Below are 13,906 nucleotides of genomic sequence, written 5' to 3'. Positions count from 1 at the left end.
TTCCAAAGAAAGAGATTTTATGAAGTGGATGAAAACCCCAGAAGCAACTAAAATTTCTGAAGCGGCAAAAGACAATGCGTGGAAACCTTTTCTTGCAAAATATCCAAACGCTGACCGAACAAAATTTGTTGCACAGGTTGAGTTCGCGTACAACCACACAGCAACGGCAGACATTTATTACAAGGCAGAGCAAGGCAATTTGATAAATGTTTTTGGCTCAGACAGCAAATATTGGAGCCCAGAGATGAAAAAAGCACTGGGGGTGAATCAAATTTCAGGCGGTTTTCCACAACAGCTGTCACCAAGCGGCGCAAAAGGCTCATCTTTGCCAATTCCCGCGGTTGGATTTCACGAAGCCGCACCGAGTTTGAAAAAAATATTTAACAGCAAAATTAACATCTACGTAACACCAGATCAATATTTCACAACGAAATTAAGAGAGATTTTTCAAAAAACAAAACTAAAGCATACATCAGGAAAAGAGTCAAAAAGGTGGCTTGCTGGCCCTAATATGTCCTACTGGCCTCAGCAACTTAACTTTGCTGTCTGGTGCGCGACAACAGGCAGTGGGATTAGTCGTGAAATTTTTGATGAAGAACACTCAGCTCTCAGTTTGCCGCCTGTTGTGCGTAATTTTTACCTTTTTCACGTTTATTTTACAATAAGGCGAATATTGTTTCAGATGGGTGGAATTCAGAGCGTAAGCGCCTTGCCTGGCGACCCAACGTTTAGCCAATTCGACAACAAGTACGACGTGGCTTCGTACAAAAGAATATGCGCTGAGTTCGGTGTCGACCCGTCAAGCGATTTTCGTTTCACAAGATCTGCTAACCACGGACTGGGTGACGTTTATATCTGGATCTCAAATATTGGTCTGAAAAATTCTGGAGCAAAATACCCCGATTACGATAAATTTTCGGACGAAGGGGGAGCTGCAAGCAAGGGTAACTTAATTCAATACATCGAGCCGGATGACGCTGCATCCCAGGGGGGGGTACTCCGGGATCAAAGTGACGGGGATGATCGAATGGAGGCAAAGCTCAGGACCCAAAAAAATCCCTTAGTCTTCCGACATTACCCAAAAAAATCCCTGGACCAAAAAAAACGCCCAAAAAAATCCCTAGTCAAATTACCCCTAAATTGCCAAGGCCGCGCTAAGGCACATTAGTTTGATTTTAATACCCAAAAAAATCCCCTATTTAAATCAAGTCACCCCCAAAAAATACCTGCCAAATTCTCCTACCCAAAAAAATCCCGGAATCAAAAATTTCGACCCCAAAAAAATCCTTCGCACATCCCCGTCACTTGGATCCCGGAGTACCCCCCCTGGGCGCTGCATATGCACAGGCAGACTGGTTTTGTCCTAACGCCGCGGAAGGGTTGACCCAAGCAGGTTTGTCGAGAGTAAACCAGTCGATAGAGGCTTTTGTCTACTGTATTTTGGGTTCGCAGGTCAACGTTCGAAGTAGCATACTTGGCACAGGCGGCCGTGCAAAGGAAGCGCAAAGTGAGTTCCTCGTGTTGGTTGAAGACGCTATAAGGCAACCTGATCTGGCAAAGTCGGTCCAAAGATACCAACTCGCCATCGACGAGGCTAAGGTTCGGCTTAACCTTGCAGTCTGCCCAGGTGCCTGGCTGATGCCCGCTCGTATGGTGATAAACACAGAAAGCGTTGTTGGCTACAATAACCAGCTTAAGCAGGCTGTTGTTGGGATGAAATTAGGAGTGAATGATGAGGTTAATAAAGCTACAAAAAAAGCAGCTCTTAAACTTATGGCCGGAGGACCATCAAAAATCAACCCACCAAACAGCCACCCTTCAAATCCTATACACAAGAGCGCCACAGCAAAAAAAAATCAGGCACCTGCCGCAAGCGCTGCTGAAACACCAGCTAGCAACGCGCAAAGCGCTAAAGCTACGAAGGCCGTAGCCAATGATTCACACGAAATAAACAAAGCAACTGTCGCTGTTGGTGCGGTTGGAGCTGCAGCTTTGCTCTACGCCCTTATGCGTTAACGTCTGTTTTTGATGTATTTTTCAACAAGAAAAGCAACCGCAGCAAGGATGAGCAGCCAGGTGTGTTTAGCAAGAAAACCGATGGCTTGACCAGCGGTTTTGAAAAGAAAGCTCACAATCGAGCCAATAAGACCGGGCAGAGCTGATGCTACCTTTGAGCCAACATCACTTAGGCCTTTTCCCAACGCTTTGCCGGTGGCCTTCAAAGAGTTTGTAATGGCACCAATTACAGCACCAATCGTGACACCAGCAGCAAGAAAGATCGCTGTAACTGTCACGCCATTTTTTTTGAAGATCTCTTTGATCCTCTCACGAAGTGGAAGCGCCCTTTCTCTTTCCGCAATCTGCGTTTGCAAACGTCCAAGTTCCTCGGTTCTTTCCGCAACTCTTTCTTCCGCGGCTTGTTTTTCAGATGGTGAGGCATTATCATCTTCTATAACAGCCTGATCTTCCTCGTTTTGTCGTTTCAGCTCGGCTTCTTTCTCTTTAAGATCATCCAATGCTCTTGTATCGTTGAGTCTTTCTTGCAAAGTGTTTCTTTCGCTCTCTTTGGCAGCGAGGCTTGCCCTTAGTTGGTCGACTCGTGTTTGTTCTTTTGCCTTCTGCTTTGCTTGTTTTTCAAGAGCAGCAACTTCTTTTTTTGCGTTTTCAAAATCCGTTTGATAGTTTTTTATCCGTTGCTGCAGCTCGCGCAATTCTGATTCATTTTCAACATTTGACCCAAGTTGATCAATCTTGGCTTGAGCTCGCTCGATTCTTATTCTCAGATCTCGCACTTCTTGGGCGGCTTTTTCTTTTTGCGTGCCAATTTTTTTCTGCCTGTTGTAGTTGAATTTCAGCTTCTCTTGAGCTTTGTCTGGTTTCTCGTATTTCTTCATTGTCTTGAGCAATCAGAGATTCTGCTTCTGGCCCAAGGGAGGCTTTAAACTTGTCTGTGAATTTTTTGAGAAGACCACTACCATCTTTTTTTAAAATTTCTGTCTCACCACCTTTTGCACCAAATGAAACGATTGTTGTATCATTGCCAGGCTTTTTGCTGAAACCGATTGGGCCTATTTTTGCGAAGTTCACTTTGGGGAATTTTCTTTTGATAAAATCTTTAGCTCTGTCAATCATTGCCGGTTTGTCATCTTGATGAATAAAGCTTCCCAACAAAGGTGTTTCAACGTAGGATGTGTCTGGCAGCCCGCTCTTTTCGTGCTGCATTGTTTGCATTTGAATTTCTTCACCAGGGTATGGTGTGGATGCCCTCCCGGGCTGAAATGCTTTGGTTGTGTTGACCTCTTGTTCATCATCATCGTCATCATTGCCGTCATTGTCAATAAGTCGGTCTAATTCAGGGTCCTCGTGTCCAAAATAACCACCACCTTCCGCCATCACGTAATTTATATATATTTTCAAATTAAACTTTTCAATTTAACAATAAAGGTTATCGAGAGATGGCTGCTGTTCAAGAAAACCTTCGACCGGGACGCACAGAGAAAATACTCGGCGCACTGAAAGCCGAGCGCGCTGTAAAACGAATCACTTTTGACCGCACTGAAGCCAATCCAGAGGAAACGTTGTATGTTTCAGTGCCAAAGCTGAACGAAAACGAGGTCATTGTGCCTGGCTCGCTGGCGCTGCGCTTCAACATCGACTTGAGCGGAGGCCATGCTAACAACTTTCTGGTTGACAACGTCAGCCGAGCTCTGGTCGACGATTTTGTTGTAAAGTACGAAGGCACCGTCGTGCAGGACACGGTTGGCTATGACATCTACAAAATATTTGAGGATTTTTTCCTTTCGCAGGAGGAGCGCGACGACAGGGTCCCAGAGGGCATTCAGAGCGAGGACCTTAACAAAATTCGCTCAAATGCTGGCGATAAGAAAACTTCAGGAGTCGAAGCAGAAAAAAAGCTGAATGAGCTATATGGTAATAAATACCGCATCCGTCTGGATCACCAGATTTTAACTGACCATGGGGCATTTTATCCTCAGGCACTATACAACGATCTTGTGTTCGAACTGAAGCTCGCGGCAGCCGAACATGTGGTCAGAGGCTCAGATACAACAAAACTGAAATACAAGTTGACAAACATCCAGCTGGAGTACGAGATGATAAGAAGCAAGGAAATTGCAGATGAAGCGTTCAGCGCTTATTCGGGCGGCAAAGAGTTCGCTTACGACCACATCCAGCGTGTTAAAGTGGTGACTTTTGCAAAAGGCTCCGACACACGTCTGAATCTAAGGGTCAACCCGCAGAGGAGGTCCCTGAAAGGTATCTTGCTCCTATTTATTGAGCAATATAACAAAGGTGCAAGGAGCTCGGAAAAGTACATTAACCCGGACCTTACAAAAGTAAGCATCACTGTCAATGGCTCGCCAAACATGCTGTACAACAACGGCATCGAAGGAATGGACATTTGGGGAGAAGTTAAAAGATTCTACATGAAAGAAAAAAATAAAACGCAGCACATGACTCTGCAAAAGTTTTACACAGAAGACAAGTTTGGCCTTCTTATTGATCTGCGTTCCATGGCTGACCACTTGATGCATGGAAGCGGCACGCGCCTTGTGAACACAAAGGACGGTGTCCAACTTGAGCTAGAGAGGAAAGCAAGCGGCTCAGGTAATTTGAACTGCCACATTTACGTAATCAGCGACGCCCAAATGAATATAATTGGCAGGCAGTTAGAATCTGTGCTTTTATAATATACGAACGAAGATGGATCCTGCCAATATACCCTTCAACGCCCTCATTGTGGGACCAACGAACTCAGGAAAAACAAGATACGTGGTCAATCAGCTTTGTGGCCCTTTCCGAGGCAAGTTTGACTACATCGTGCTCATCTGCCCGACTTTCGAGCACAACAAGACTTATTATCGCTTTGCTGAGGAAGATATTCGATTTTTTGTTTTCATTTGCGAGCAGCACGAGGTGGAATCTTGGTTAAGGCTTTCAAGATTTCTTTTTGAGGGTACGAACACGCTTATCATCCTCGACGACTGTGCTGCATCGAAAGATGTAAAGGGAAGAACGGGTGAATTGGTGAATCTTGCTTTCTCTGCTCGCCACGCAGGCTTGAGCATATGGGTGTTAACTCAAAAAATGACAAGCATAACAGCTTCATTCCGCGAAAATGTGGCGGCAATCGTTTTCTTTTACACCCCCTCTGCCAAGACCACGAAGGCAATCTTTGAGGATTACGCTGGCGAACTTGCCAATGAGGATTACAAAGAAATCATTTTAAAGCTAAAAAAAAATAAGTTATCGCATCTTGTCATTTCTCATCGCCACCCTTACGGAACAATTTTTTTTTATTGAACATATTTTTTATAGTAATAAATGGCTGACCCTTTCGCAACTTCTCCTCCCGAGAGCGTCAAGGGCGCTGCAAGTGAACAAGAATTAGCTTCCGTAATGGAACTGCTAGGAGCTGAACCAGAAAGTACAGAAAGCGCTATGGCACTCATTCAAGGCCCTGACATTCCTGCTTTGCGTGAACAGCTTGCAATCCTTGTTTCAACAGGCAAGTCCAAAGAAGCAATCGGAGTGCAGCTGACACACGAGCAGGTGAAGCGCTTTACAGATAAAGAAGTTGAAAAGTACTTCAAGAGATATGAGGCATACGTTGGCACCAAGACAACGGAAAATCTTATTGACAGCGCGCTAACTCTTTTAACAAAAGCAGCAAGTCTGTTTGTGCCCATGAAAAATATTGAAGCTTTACAAAAAGAGCTTAAAAATGACTACATTATAAACAGCGAGCTTTCCAATCTTGTCGGCAGTTTGTCTTTCAATTACGGCAAGCTTCTTGCTCCTGCTTCTGCTGCTTTGATAACAGCAAAATATATTGATTACGACTCAGCAAGTTCATCAAAAAAACAGTCAGATCTTGATGAAATCGCCTCTGAGCGGCAGGGCGCCACGGAAAAAAGCTCCGAAGGCACCTTTACTGAGTAATACTCACAAGACTTCCTAAACAAAGCTAAGAAAATACTGAATAATTAATGAGCAATGCTTAGAAATTGCTTAGCAAAAGATCTTGCTGAGCAAATTTCTATTTAAATATTATTTTTTCATAAATATAATGGCCGAGCTCGAACAACGTGAATTGGAAACTCCTGTTTCTACCTCTTCTCCTGTCACTTCAACAACTCCTGCAACAAAGCCTGCCAAAAATCCAAAGAGAGTTGCTGCTGGCAAGCTTGCTGCAGAAAAAACAAAACAGGCTCGTGAAGCACAGAAAAAAGCTTCTATCGAGGCTGCTGCAATAATTGCAAAAGAAAAGGAAAAGAAATCTGCGGCTGCAAAGCGAAATGTAACACCACCGGCCGTAACGGAACCAGCTCCGCCCGAGGCTCAGCCGCAATCAAGCGGTCTCACCACAAATCAATGGATATCTTTGCTTGGTATCGGCGTTGCAATCGTTACAACTTATGTGAAACGCGAAGACATAAAAGCCTTTATAAACGAAAAAAGAAGTCCAACATTTAAAGCTCCGCCAACTCTTATAACTGATGACACACCAGTTACAGCAGAAAGTATTGGAAGGGTTGCAACGCGTTCTTCAGACACGCGCCAAACGGGCTCTAGAATTCCGCAACCAACAAGCCAAAATGGCTCAAAAAGAGGAATCTGTAGTATGGATTAAAAAAATTATTAAATAAATTCCATTTAAACATTTTCTATTTTTAAGTAAACGAAATACTATGACCACAACAAGTTCATACACTTTGTCTGACCGATTGGATTTTGGAAACTTTTTTGTGCTTTATAAGCTAAAATGCTTTGAAAAAGGGTGCCCTGGGGGCACCGGAGCTTCGCTCCATAAGGCACAAGCAACAGCTGCTTTGAAAGAGGGAAAAGCCTTTTTAAACCGGTTAGAACCAGAAAAATTAAAAATTTTTTATGCAATTTCTGAAAAATCTGTAGAAAGTTTAAACTTTTGGTATGAGGCTTTAAAAGATCTTAAAAAAAAGTATGAAAAAAGAAAAGATATAATTGAAGAAGCAAACAGTTTGGTGCTTGATGAAATGGAAAAAACCTTTTATTCTGCGGTTGATGATGTTGGTTTAACCAACGAAAGTTTTTAAGCAAGTGATTTCTGTGTTACTTTCTGACTTTAGCAATTAACTTTTTTTTTCTTTATTAGAGCTCTTTGATGAGATTAAAAGAATGCCTTGGGCACCCTTCGACAATCCAAAATGTCATTAGACCTCGCACACAAAGAGGAATCCGCCCGATGGATTAAAAAATTTCTTTTGAATATTTATTTTTCATTTATTATACCGACAATGTCCAAAACAATGACCGACACTATGCCCGACACAATGCCCGACAAAATTGAGATTTTAAAAGCATTGAAAAAATATTGCGAAATGCGCTATAAACTTGAAAATGATGTTTTACGTTTTAAAAGGGATTATGAGGTTTTAAAAGAAATTGCAACCGCGTGTGAAAAAATAGAAAATGAAGAAGAAATAAAAGAGAAGCTTGAAGAAGTTAGAAGTTTGCAAGATGAAAATTTAAGGCTTCAAGATAGAAGTTCAGTGTTGCTTTTTGAAATTACAAAAAAAATGGCTGCTTTAATTCAGGAATCCAAATTAAAAGCAGGCGATTTTCTAATGTATGTCTTTACCAATTAAAATTATTTTTAATTTAAAGATTTATTTTTATTTTATATCAAAACGCCATGTCGGACAACAAGCTCGTGAAAACACTCATGGATGCTGCCACCATTACAGGTCTCGCCGCCGGAATCGGCTGGGCTGCCAAAAAAGTTGTGAAAGAAAACTTCACATCCGACCCAAGCAGCAGTTTTATGAACTATGTAAAGTTCACAGCCGTCATGGCTGGCAGCGTTGCACTTAAACAGTATCTCGAGGACCAGAAAATTCTCCCCACCAATTAAAAAAAATTCGCATAATATAATAACAAAGTTCTACTATGGCAAGCATCGCGATTATGGCTGGCGGAGCAATCTTGAACGCTGCTGCTTTCATTGGCGGTAACTACCTTGCTCGAGCTTTGGGTGGCGGAGATGACGCTGCTTTGAAAGAAAAAGAAAGACACGACAAAGCTCTTGAGGCTTACCAAGCCGCTTACGCGAAATACTCTCGCGACCGCACCAAGCTCCTCGACTGGATACAAACCAACGCGGAAATAAAAGAGCAGGCCAAACAGAACTTCACAAACACTGACTACGCTTTCAAACTCTACAACCAGGCACATCCTGACAAACAAATGATTCCTCCGAAAGAACCCAAGTTCTCTGATTTTTATCAGCCAAGTGAGCAGCAGAAACAAGGTGAACTTATGTTCGTTGGCGCTGGGGCGCTTGCACTTGGGTACGCTGCCTTTCGGTTTCTTTAAACGTTTCTTTTTTTTCTTGTATACGCATGGATGCAAAGATCTCGAAAGTCTACTATAGCCCCCAGGGCTACTGGAAGGGAATTGCAGCGATAAAAAAATTAGCCGAGGCGGCCAAGGTTTCCGAAGATGCTGCTAAAAAGTGGCTCGTTAAGCAGGCCCTTTGGCAGATCTACCTTCCGGCACCACGATACGTTCCTCGCCCAAAATTCGATGTTTCTTCTCCTAACGCGGTCCACCAGGCGGACCTTCTTTTTCTGCCACACGACAAACTGCCGCGAGGGCGAAAAGTTTACAAATACGCGCTGACTGTTGTTGACGTTGCCAGCCGTTTCAAAGAGGCCGAGCCTTTGACCTCCAAAGATTCAACTGAGGTTGCAAAAGGTTTTCAGACAATTTACAGGCGAAGTGCACTAAAATGGCCACAGATGCTGCAAGTTGACCCTGGTCGCGAATTCATGGGAGCTGTTACTAAAGAAATGGAAAATCACAAAACCTATATTAGACGCGGACGTGTTAATATCCACAGAGATCAAGCTATTGTTGAACGTTTTAATCAAACACTGGCAGGGCGCCTGTTTGGTTATCAGTACGGTGTCGAGATGAACCTGCCATCTGGCCAGCGGTCGACAGCGTGGGTAAAAAGGCTTCCCGAAGTTGTTACCGCTCTGAACAACGAAGTTACCAGTCTTACTGGAAAAAAAACCTGCTGCTGCAATCAAAGAAAAGGCTGTTTCGTCCAAACCGTCCTCAAAATATACAAGGCCTGTTGGCAAGAAAGAAAAAAAAATACCCTCTCTCGTTAATGTGCGCTATCTCTTCCAACCTGGCGAGCTAGAAGGCGGCGTAAAAAGGGCTACAGATCCGATTTGGTCATTAAAAGTCTACAGCATCGAAAGGTCTGTTACTAAACCTGATCAGCCAGTGCTTTATTACTTGCACGATGGTCCAAAGCGCGGCTTTGTGCGTGAAGAATTGCTTATTATTCCTCCAAATACACAGTTACCACCAGAAAAGCTATAAACGTTCTGTTTATGTCGGCTTTGTTTCGCAAAACTTATACCCGTAAGCATTTGTATGTATCCCATCATCCGCTATCCATCGCTTTGAGTCAAAAGGCGACAGCGAGACTTTGTTGAGATGCATTCCGTAAATCTCATGACCCTCGCTTCTAAGTATGTTCATTCCATGCCATAACTGCTTTGTTCCAAAAAGCGTTTCTAAATAATTTTCGTGCAAGATTTTCTTTTTTACCACACACTTTTTTACTCCTTTAGCTTTCTTTATTTTTTTTTGGTCTTCTGTCAGTATTGAATACATTTTTGGCCTCAAACAGACACACTCTGAAATTGGTGTTCCTGCGCATTCGTCTTTCATTTTTCCCAAGACCTTTTTGTTTTCGTATGAATGAAGTAAATGCTCTTTTGGGTAGTCGCTTGTGTCGTATAGAGTTTTGTTTTGATAAATATCTTCGTAAATATCCTCTGTTTCAATCTCCAGAAGAAGGCTGTCAGTGTCTGTATACAAAAGCTCGCAGCGCTGCCCGTACTCCATTTTCATTTCGTTGTAAAAAAAGTCATACATCAAAATCTTGCTTACGTCAAGGATAGTCATACCTGTGTAGACAGGTTTATTGAGAAAAAGTCTGCTTTTCCGCATGTCTATTCCGACCAGATCGTTTGAAAACAGAACGTGTCTTGAGTACAATGGACTGGCAACCAGTTTTCTTATTTTGTTCGTTTCGTCGCCTCGCGCTATTTTTATGTCAACACGGTTACGCAGGTTTTCCATTGTTTTTCCGAAAACTGAGTTATTCATTAGCTTGTAAAAGTTTTTTTCAAAGTCGTTTTTCGCTTTTTTCCTGAATTCTGTGTTCATCTTTATGTACGGCTCCATCCAACATTCCTGTTCGAACTCCAAAACCCTGTGCACTTTTTTGAGTTTCATTCCTTGTTTCAAATAAAACTGCAAGTTTCGATAATGCACAACATAATTAGTTTTGTCTTCAAGAGTTAAAACAAGCTTTTCGCTGTCTGGTGGGTACAGATCAAGGTTTTTTATCAATTCCTTTTGGTAGGGTGAAAACAAGTCATTATTTATTTTCTTTTTCTCAGGTGCTAATGGGTAGCTGTTGTGCTCTTCATGCAGTTCTGCAGGGTATTCGAGGTCTACCTCCAAAATCCAGCCGGTTTTTGCAAACTCCTTTTTTCTCATTATTTCTTTTTCTGTCGGCATAACTTTTTTCCATCTAAAACCACTTTTTGGCAGTGGCTTGCTCATTGCCCACCCGTAAAGGTTGTTTGCATCGAGGTACATAATGTATTTTTTTGGCTTGCTCGGATCGAAGCCTTCAACATATGGATTGTTAGCCTTTGCGTATCTCTTACTTACCATCGAAATCCCTCCACGCAGTCCTCTTTCGATAAAAAGGTGCATGTCAACCTCTGTAAGCAGCTCCAGCTCAACTCCTGTCTTTTTCAAGAGTGCATCCCAAGAAAGGCCAGGCGAAGTAAAATAATTCGCAGGATCCAACCCGTACTGCTCAAGGCAGATTTTTCTAAAGTTTTCGAAAACGTCTGCCAACAAAGCGACGTCTGTTTTAACGTACAGGTCGTGGTAGTCGCCCAGTGTTTTGCAACCAAAAGCTTCCCATACCCTCTTTGCGTGATCGTACTCTTCGTCTGTTATATGATCGTCGTTAAGTTTGCTGTAAAACTTTTCTTTTTCAGGCAAACTTGTTTCGCTAAATCTTTCCCATGAGTCCATGTACTCGTACGGATAGATCCCCTTTTTGAAAAGAAGTTCAAAATTTTGTGAAGAAAGAGATTTTGTTATTTTTAATGACTCCTTTGGTGCCGCACTTACAAGTGAATCAAGGCTTCCTTGAAGAAAGTTTAAGCTGTCAATAAAACGCAGGCCACCAAATGAAAATGTAATGTATTTCTCCATGTTGTTTGCGACACATTTCACCTCTTTCTGTGTCGCTTGCGACAGCTTCGACATCGCTTGCATTAAATGGTGGGCATCATAGCCCCTCAGGTTGTGAAATACAACTGGTATTTGGTCCGTTTTTGGTTTTATTCGCATTTTCAGGTTGCACGCGTTGTGCGCGGCTCCGCGGTACTTGCCTGTTATGTGGCAATGGTCCTTTACTGCATCTCTGAAGTTTTGCCTGAGCAAAGGTTGTCCGCAGCATAAGCAGTCATCTTGTTCTTCAGCTGCTTCTTTGTGTTCCTCTTCTGTTAATCTTTTCAGAATCAATCTTTTCTGAATGAGAATCGAACTGCCTAGTTCTTTCTTTGCATTGTAATAACATTTTTTGTGCCATTGCCCATCATAAGTGTATTCGCTGCCTTCTTCACTTTTCCATACAGGCAAAGAGTCTAAAAAGTAATCTTTTATCAAACTTTTTTCGCAAATATGGCAATCAGTTGCATTTTTAAATTTTTCCCAATCTACTGAAGTCATCACAAGAGGTTTTGGCAATGACAAACTGTTTCTTATTGTTTTCTCTTCCTCTTGAAGACAGTTCAAAAACACTTCAACAGCATTTTCACCTCTGTAAACCACTGGTCGTTTGTTTCTGCCATCACTCCTTACAACTGTGTAAGCAAAACCACATGCCTCGTGCTGTTCTGTCTTCTCGGTGTAGCTTTTTTGCTTGCTCTCTGTCCCACGCTCGCAGCCTGAAATCTTTCTGACCAAAGCCTCAAAGTCGGCATATATCACGTATGGCGCCCTCATCTGTTTGTGATGATTTTGAAAAGAAAGGGTGTTTTTCCCCTCTTCCGGCATCTCGATCCTTGTCGGCCTGCCGTTCATGCCATTGCAATATTTTTCGTGGTTCTCGAGCAAGTCTGCTCTTGTGAAACCGGTCAAGCACATCATGCAAAAGTGTTTTGCAGTACGATGTTTGCTCTGATCAAAGAGTAAAGCGCTTACTTTTTTTACAAAACAATAGTGCTGAATTTCGCCTGACTCGATTAACATAAGGTTAATACGAGGAATGGTTTTTTCTTTTCTGCTTATTCTGTGTACAATCACAAGATTGTCTTCCCAGCCGAACACATTTATTGCAAGGTTGCTGTTTTGCGCCTCAAGCTTGTCAATCTGTTTTACAGGTGTTGGAAAGACAATTCCTCTATAGTTGACTCCGTCGTTAAAAGGGTATTTGCTTGTTCTTTGTGGATTTTTCCCATCACTTGGTGGAAATAAAGCAGCTCTCAAAGCCCACTTCAAACATTCGTTATCCCTGTTTTGCACGTTAATAATTGCTTTCTTTTTTGCCAAATTGGCTGGGAGAGGTAAGTACGTTCCTCCGCGCAATGGCTGATAGCGTGCAACATTTACGTACGCAACAGTTATTCTTTCAAAAACCCACCCTGAGCCACGCTCTGACCAAGCCTCAATTTGTCCCTTTGATCTTTCAATAAATCTTTCAAACTCTTGTTTTATCTGATTTTTATTGTGTTCGTTAAAAACGTGCGGTTGTTTTTCTTTAAAATAATGCTCCATCTCTTGTGTTACACCAGTCTCAAAATTTTCTTTTGTGAACATTATTTTTATTTCAAAACTTACTTTTGCGCTTTTCAAATCTCTTATTTCATTCTTTACCAAATCAACAAACTTTGATTTTGTTTTCTTTTGAAAGACAAAAAGGTCTTTGCTGGCCTGGTCACCATCTGGTATGGTCATTTTCCACACGCGTAGCCATTCGTTGAAATCGGATTGGACCAATAAAAAGTTATTGTTCCATTGTGGATTTCTTTGAAATTCGCGTATTTCTCTCAAGAGTGCTTGCAAAACTTCTTGCGAATAACTTGCAGCAGTCATCTTGGTTGATATACCCAATGGAAGCATTTGTTCAATAGGAATTATTTCTGGCACAGCAATTAAGCTTGATATTTGTGAGCGCTCAAGCCGCAGAGATTTTGGGTGCCGCTCGCGATTTTTGTACACACATATACGGTGGGGGTTTTGGACACTAATCGAGACAAGGAGCGAGGCGAGCCCGGGCGAGCCGAGCGAGTTGTCTCGATTTGCTTGGCCCTGCGTAAAGTTGCCGCTCGCGATTTTTGTACACACATATACGGTGGGGGTTTTGGACACTAATCGAGACAAGGAGCGAGGCGAGCCCGGGCGAGCCGAGCGAGTTGTCTCGATTTGTGCCAAAACCCCCACCGTATATGTGTGTACAGTTTTGCGAAGTGTAGTCGAGCACGCGGTGTGAATTGAGATGTGATTTTCCTCCGTCGGCAAACTCGCTTTGTTGTCAGTGTTATAAGGAATTTGTCGAGAATAATCGTTGTTGGAATCATTCGCTTTGCCGTAGTTTATCTGTGATACAATCACAGCAGATCTTCTCAAAAGCAACACATATAAAACAACGTCTGCAAAACGTAATGTCTGCAATCTTCCGACAGAAGCCTCATTTTTCGCATTCTTATCGCTCTTGGAGACAAGATTTTTCTCTTCCGGTGTTACGACAAACTGTCGTGATTGACACATTTTTTGCATTCCGATCGTTCTTAGTAGA

The 13,906-nt window shown here is 42.4% G+C and overlaps 1 protein-coding gene across 1 annotated transcript; it reads right to left on the bottom strand.

Annotated features, from left to right (window-relative positions):
* Positions 1-6,959: 6,959 nt before the first annotated feature.
* Positions 6,960-13,378, bottom strand: LOC144657926 (uncharacterized). Its single transcript, XM_078518265.1, has 3 exons — positions 10,762-13,378; positions 9,760-10,335; positions 6,960-6,968 (listed from the first exon to the last, which is right to left on the bottom strand). The coding sequence occupies exons 1-3, from the start codon at positions 13,228-13,230 to the stop codon at positions 6,960-6,962; spliced, it is 3,054 nt and encodes a 1,017-aa protein (XP_078374391.1). The 5' UTR covers positions 13,231-13,378.
* Positions 13,379-13,906: the final 528 nt, after the last annotated feature.

The sequence above is a fragment of the Oculina patagonica genome, chromosome 6 (genome assembly GCF_052425735.1).
Source record: "Oculina patagonica isolate OP01 chromosome 6, crgOcupat, whole genome shotgun sequence".
In the NCBI taxonomy this organism is placed as follows: domain Eukaryota; kingdom Metazoa; phylum Cnidaria; class Anthozoa; order Scleractinia; family Oculinidae; genus Oculina; species Oculina patagonica.
This window is presented reverse-complemented; position numbering and strand designations above follow the sequence as displayed.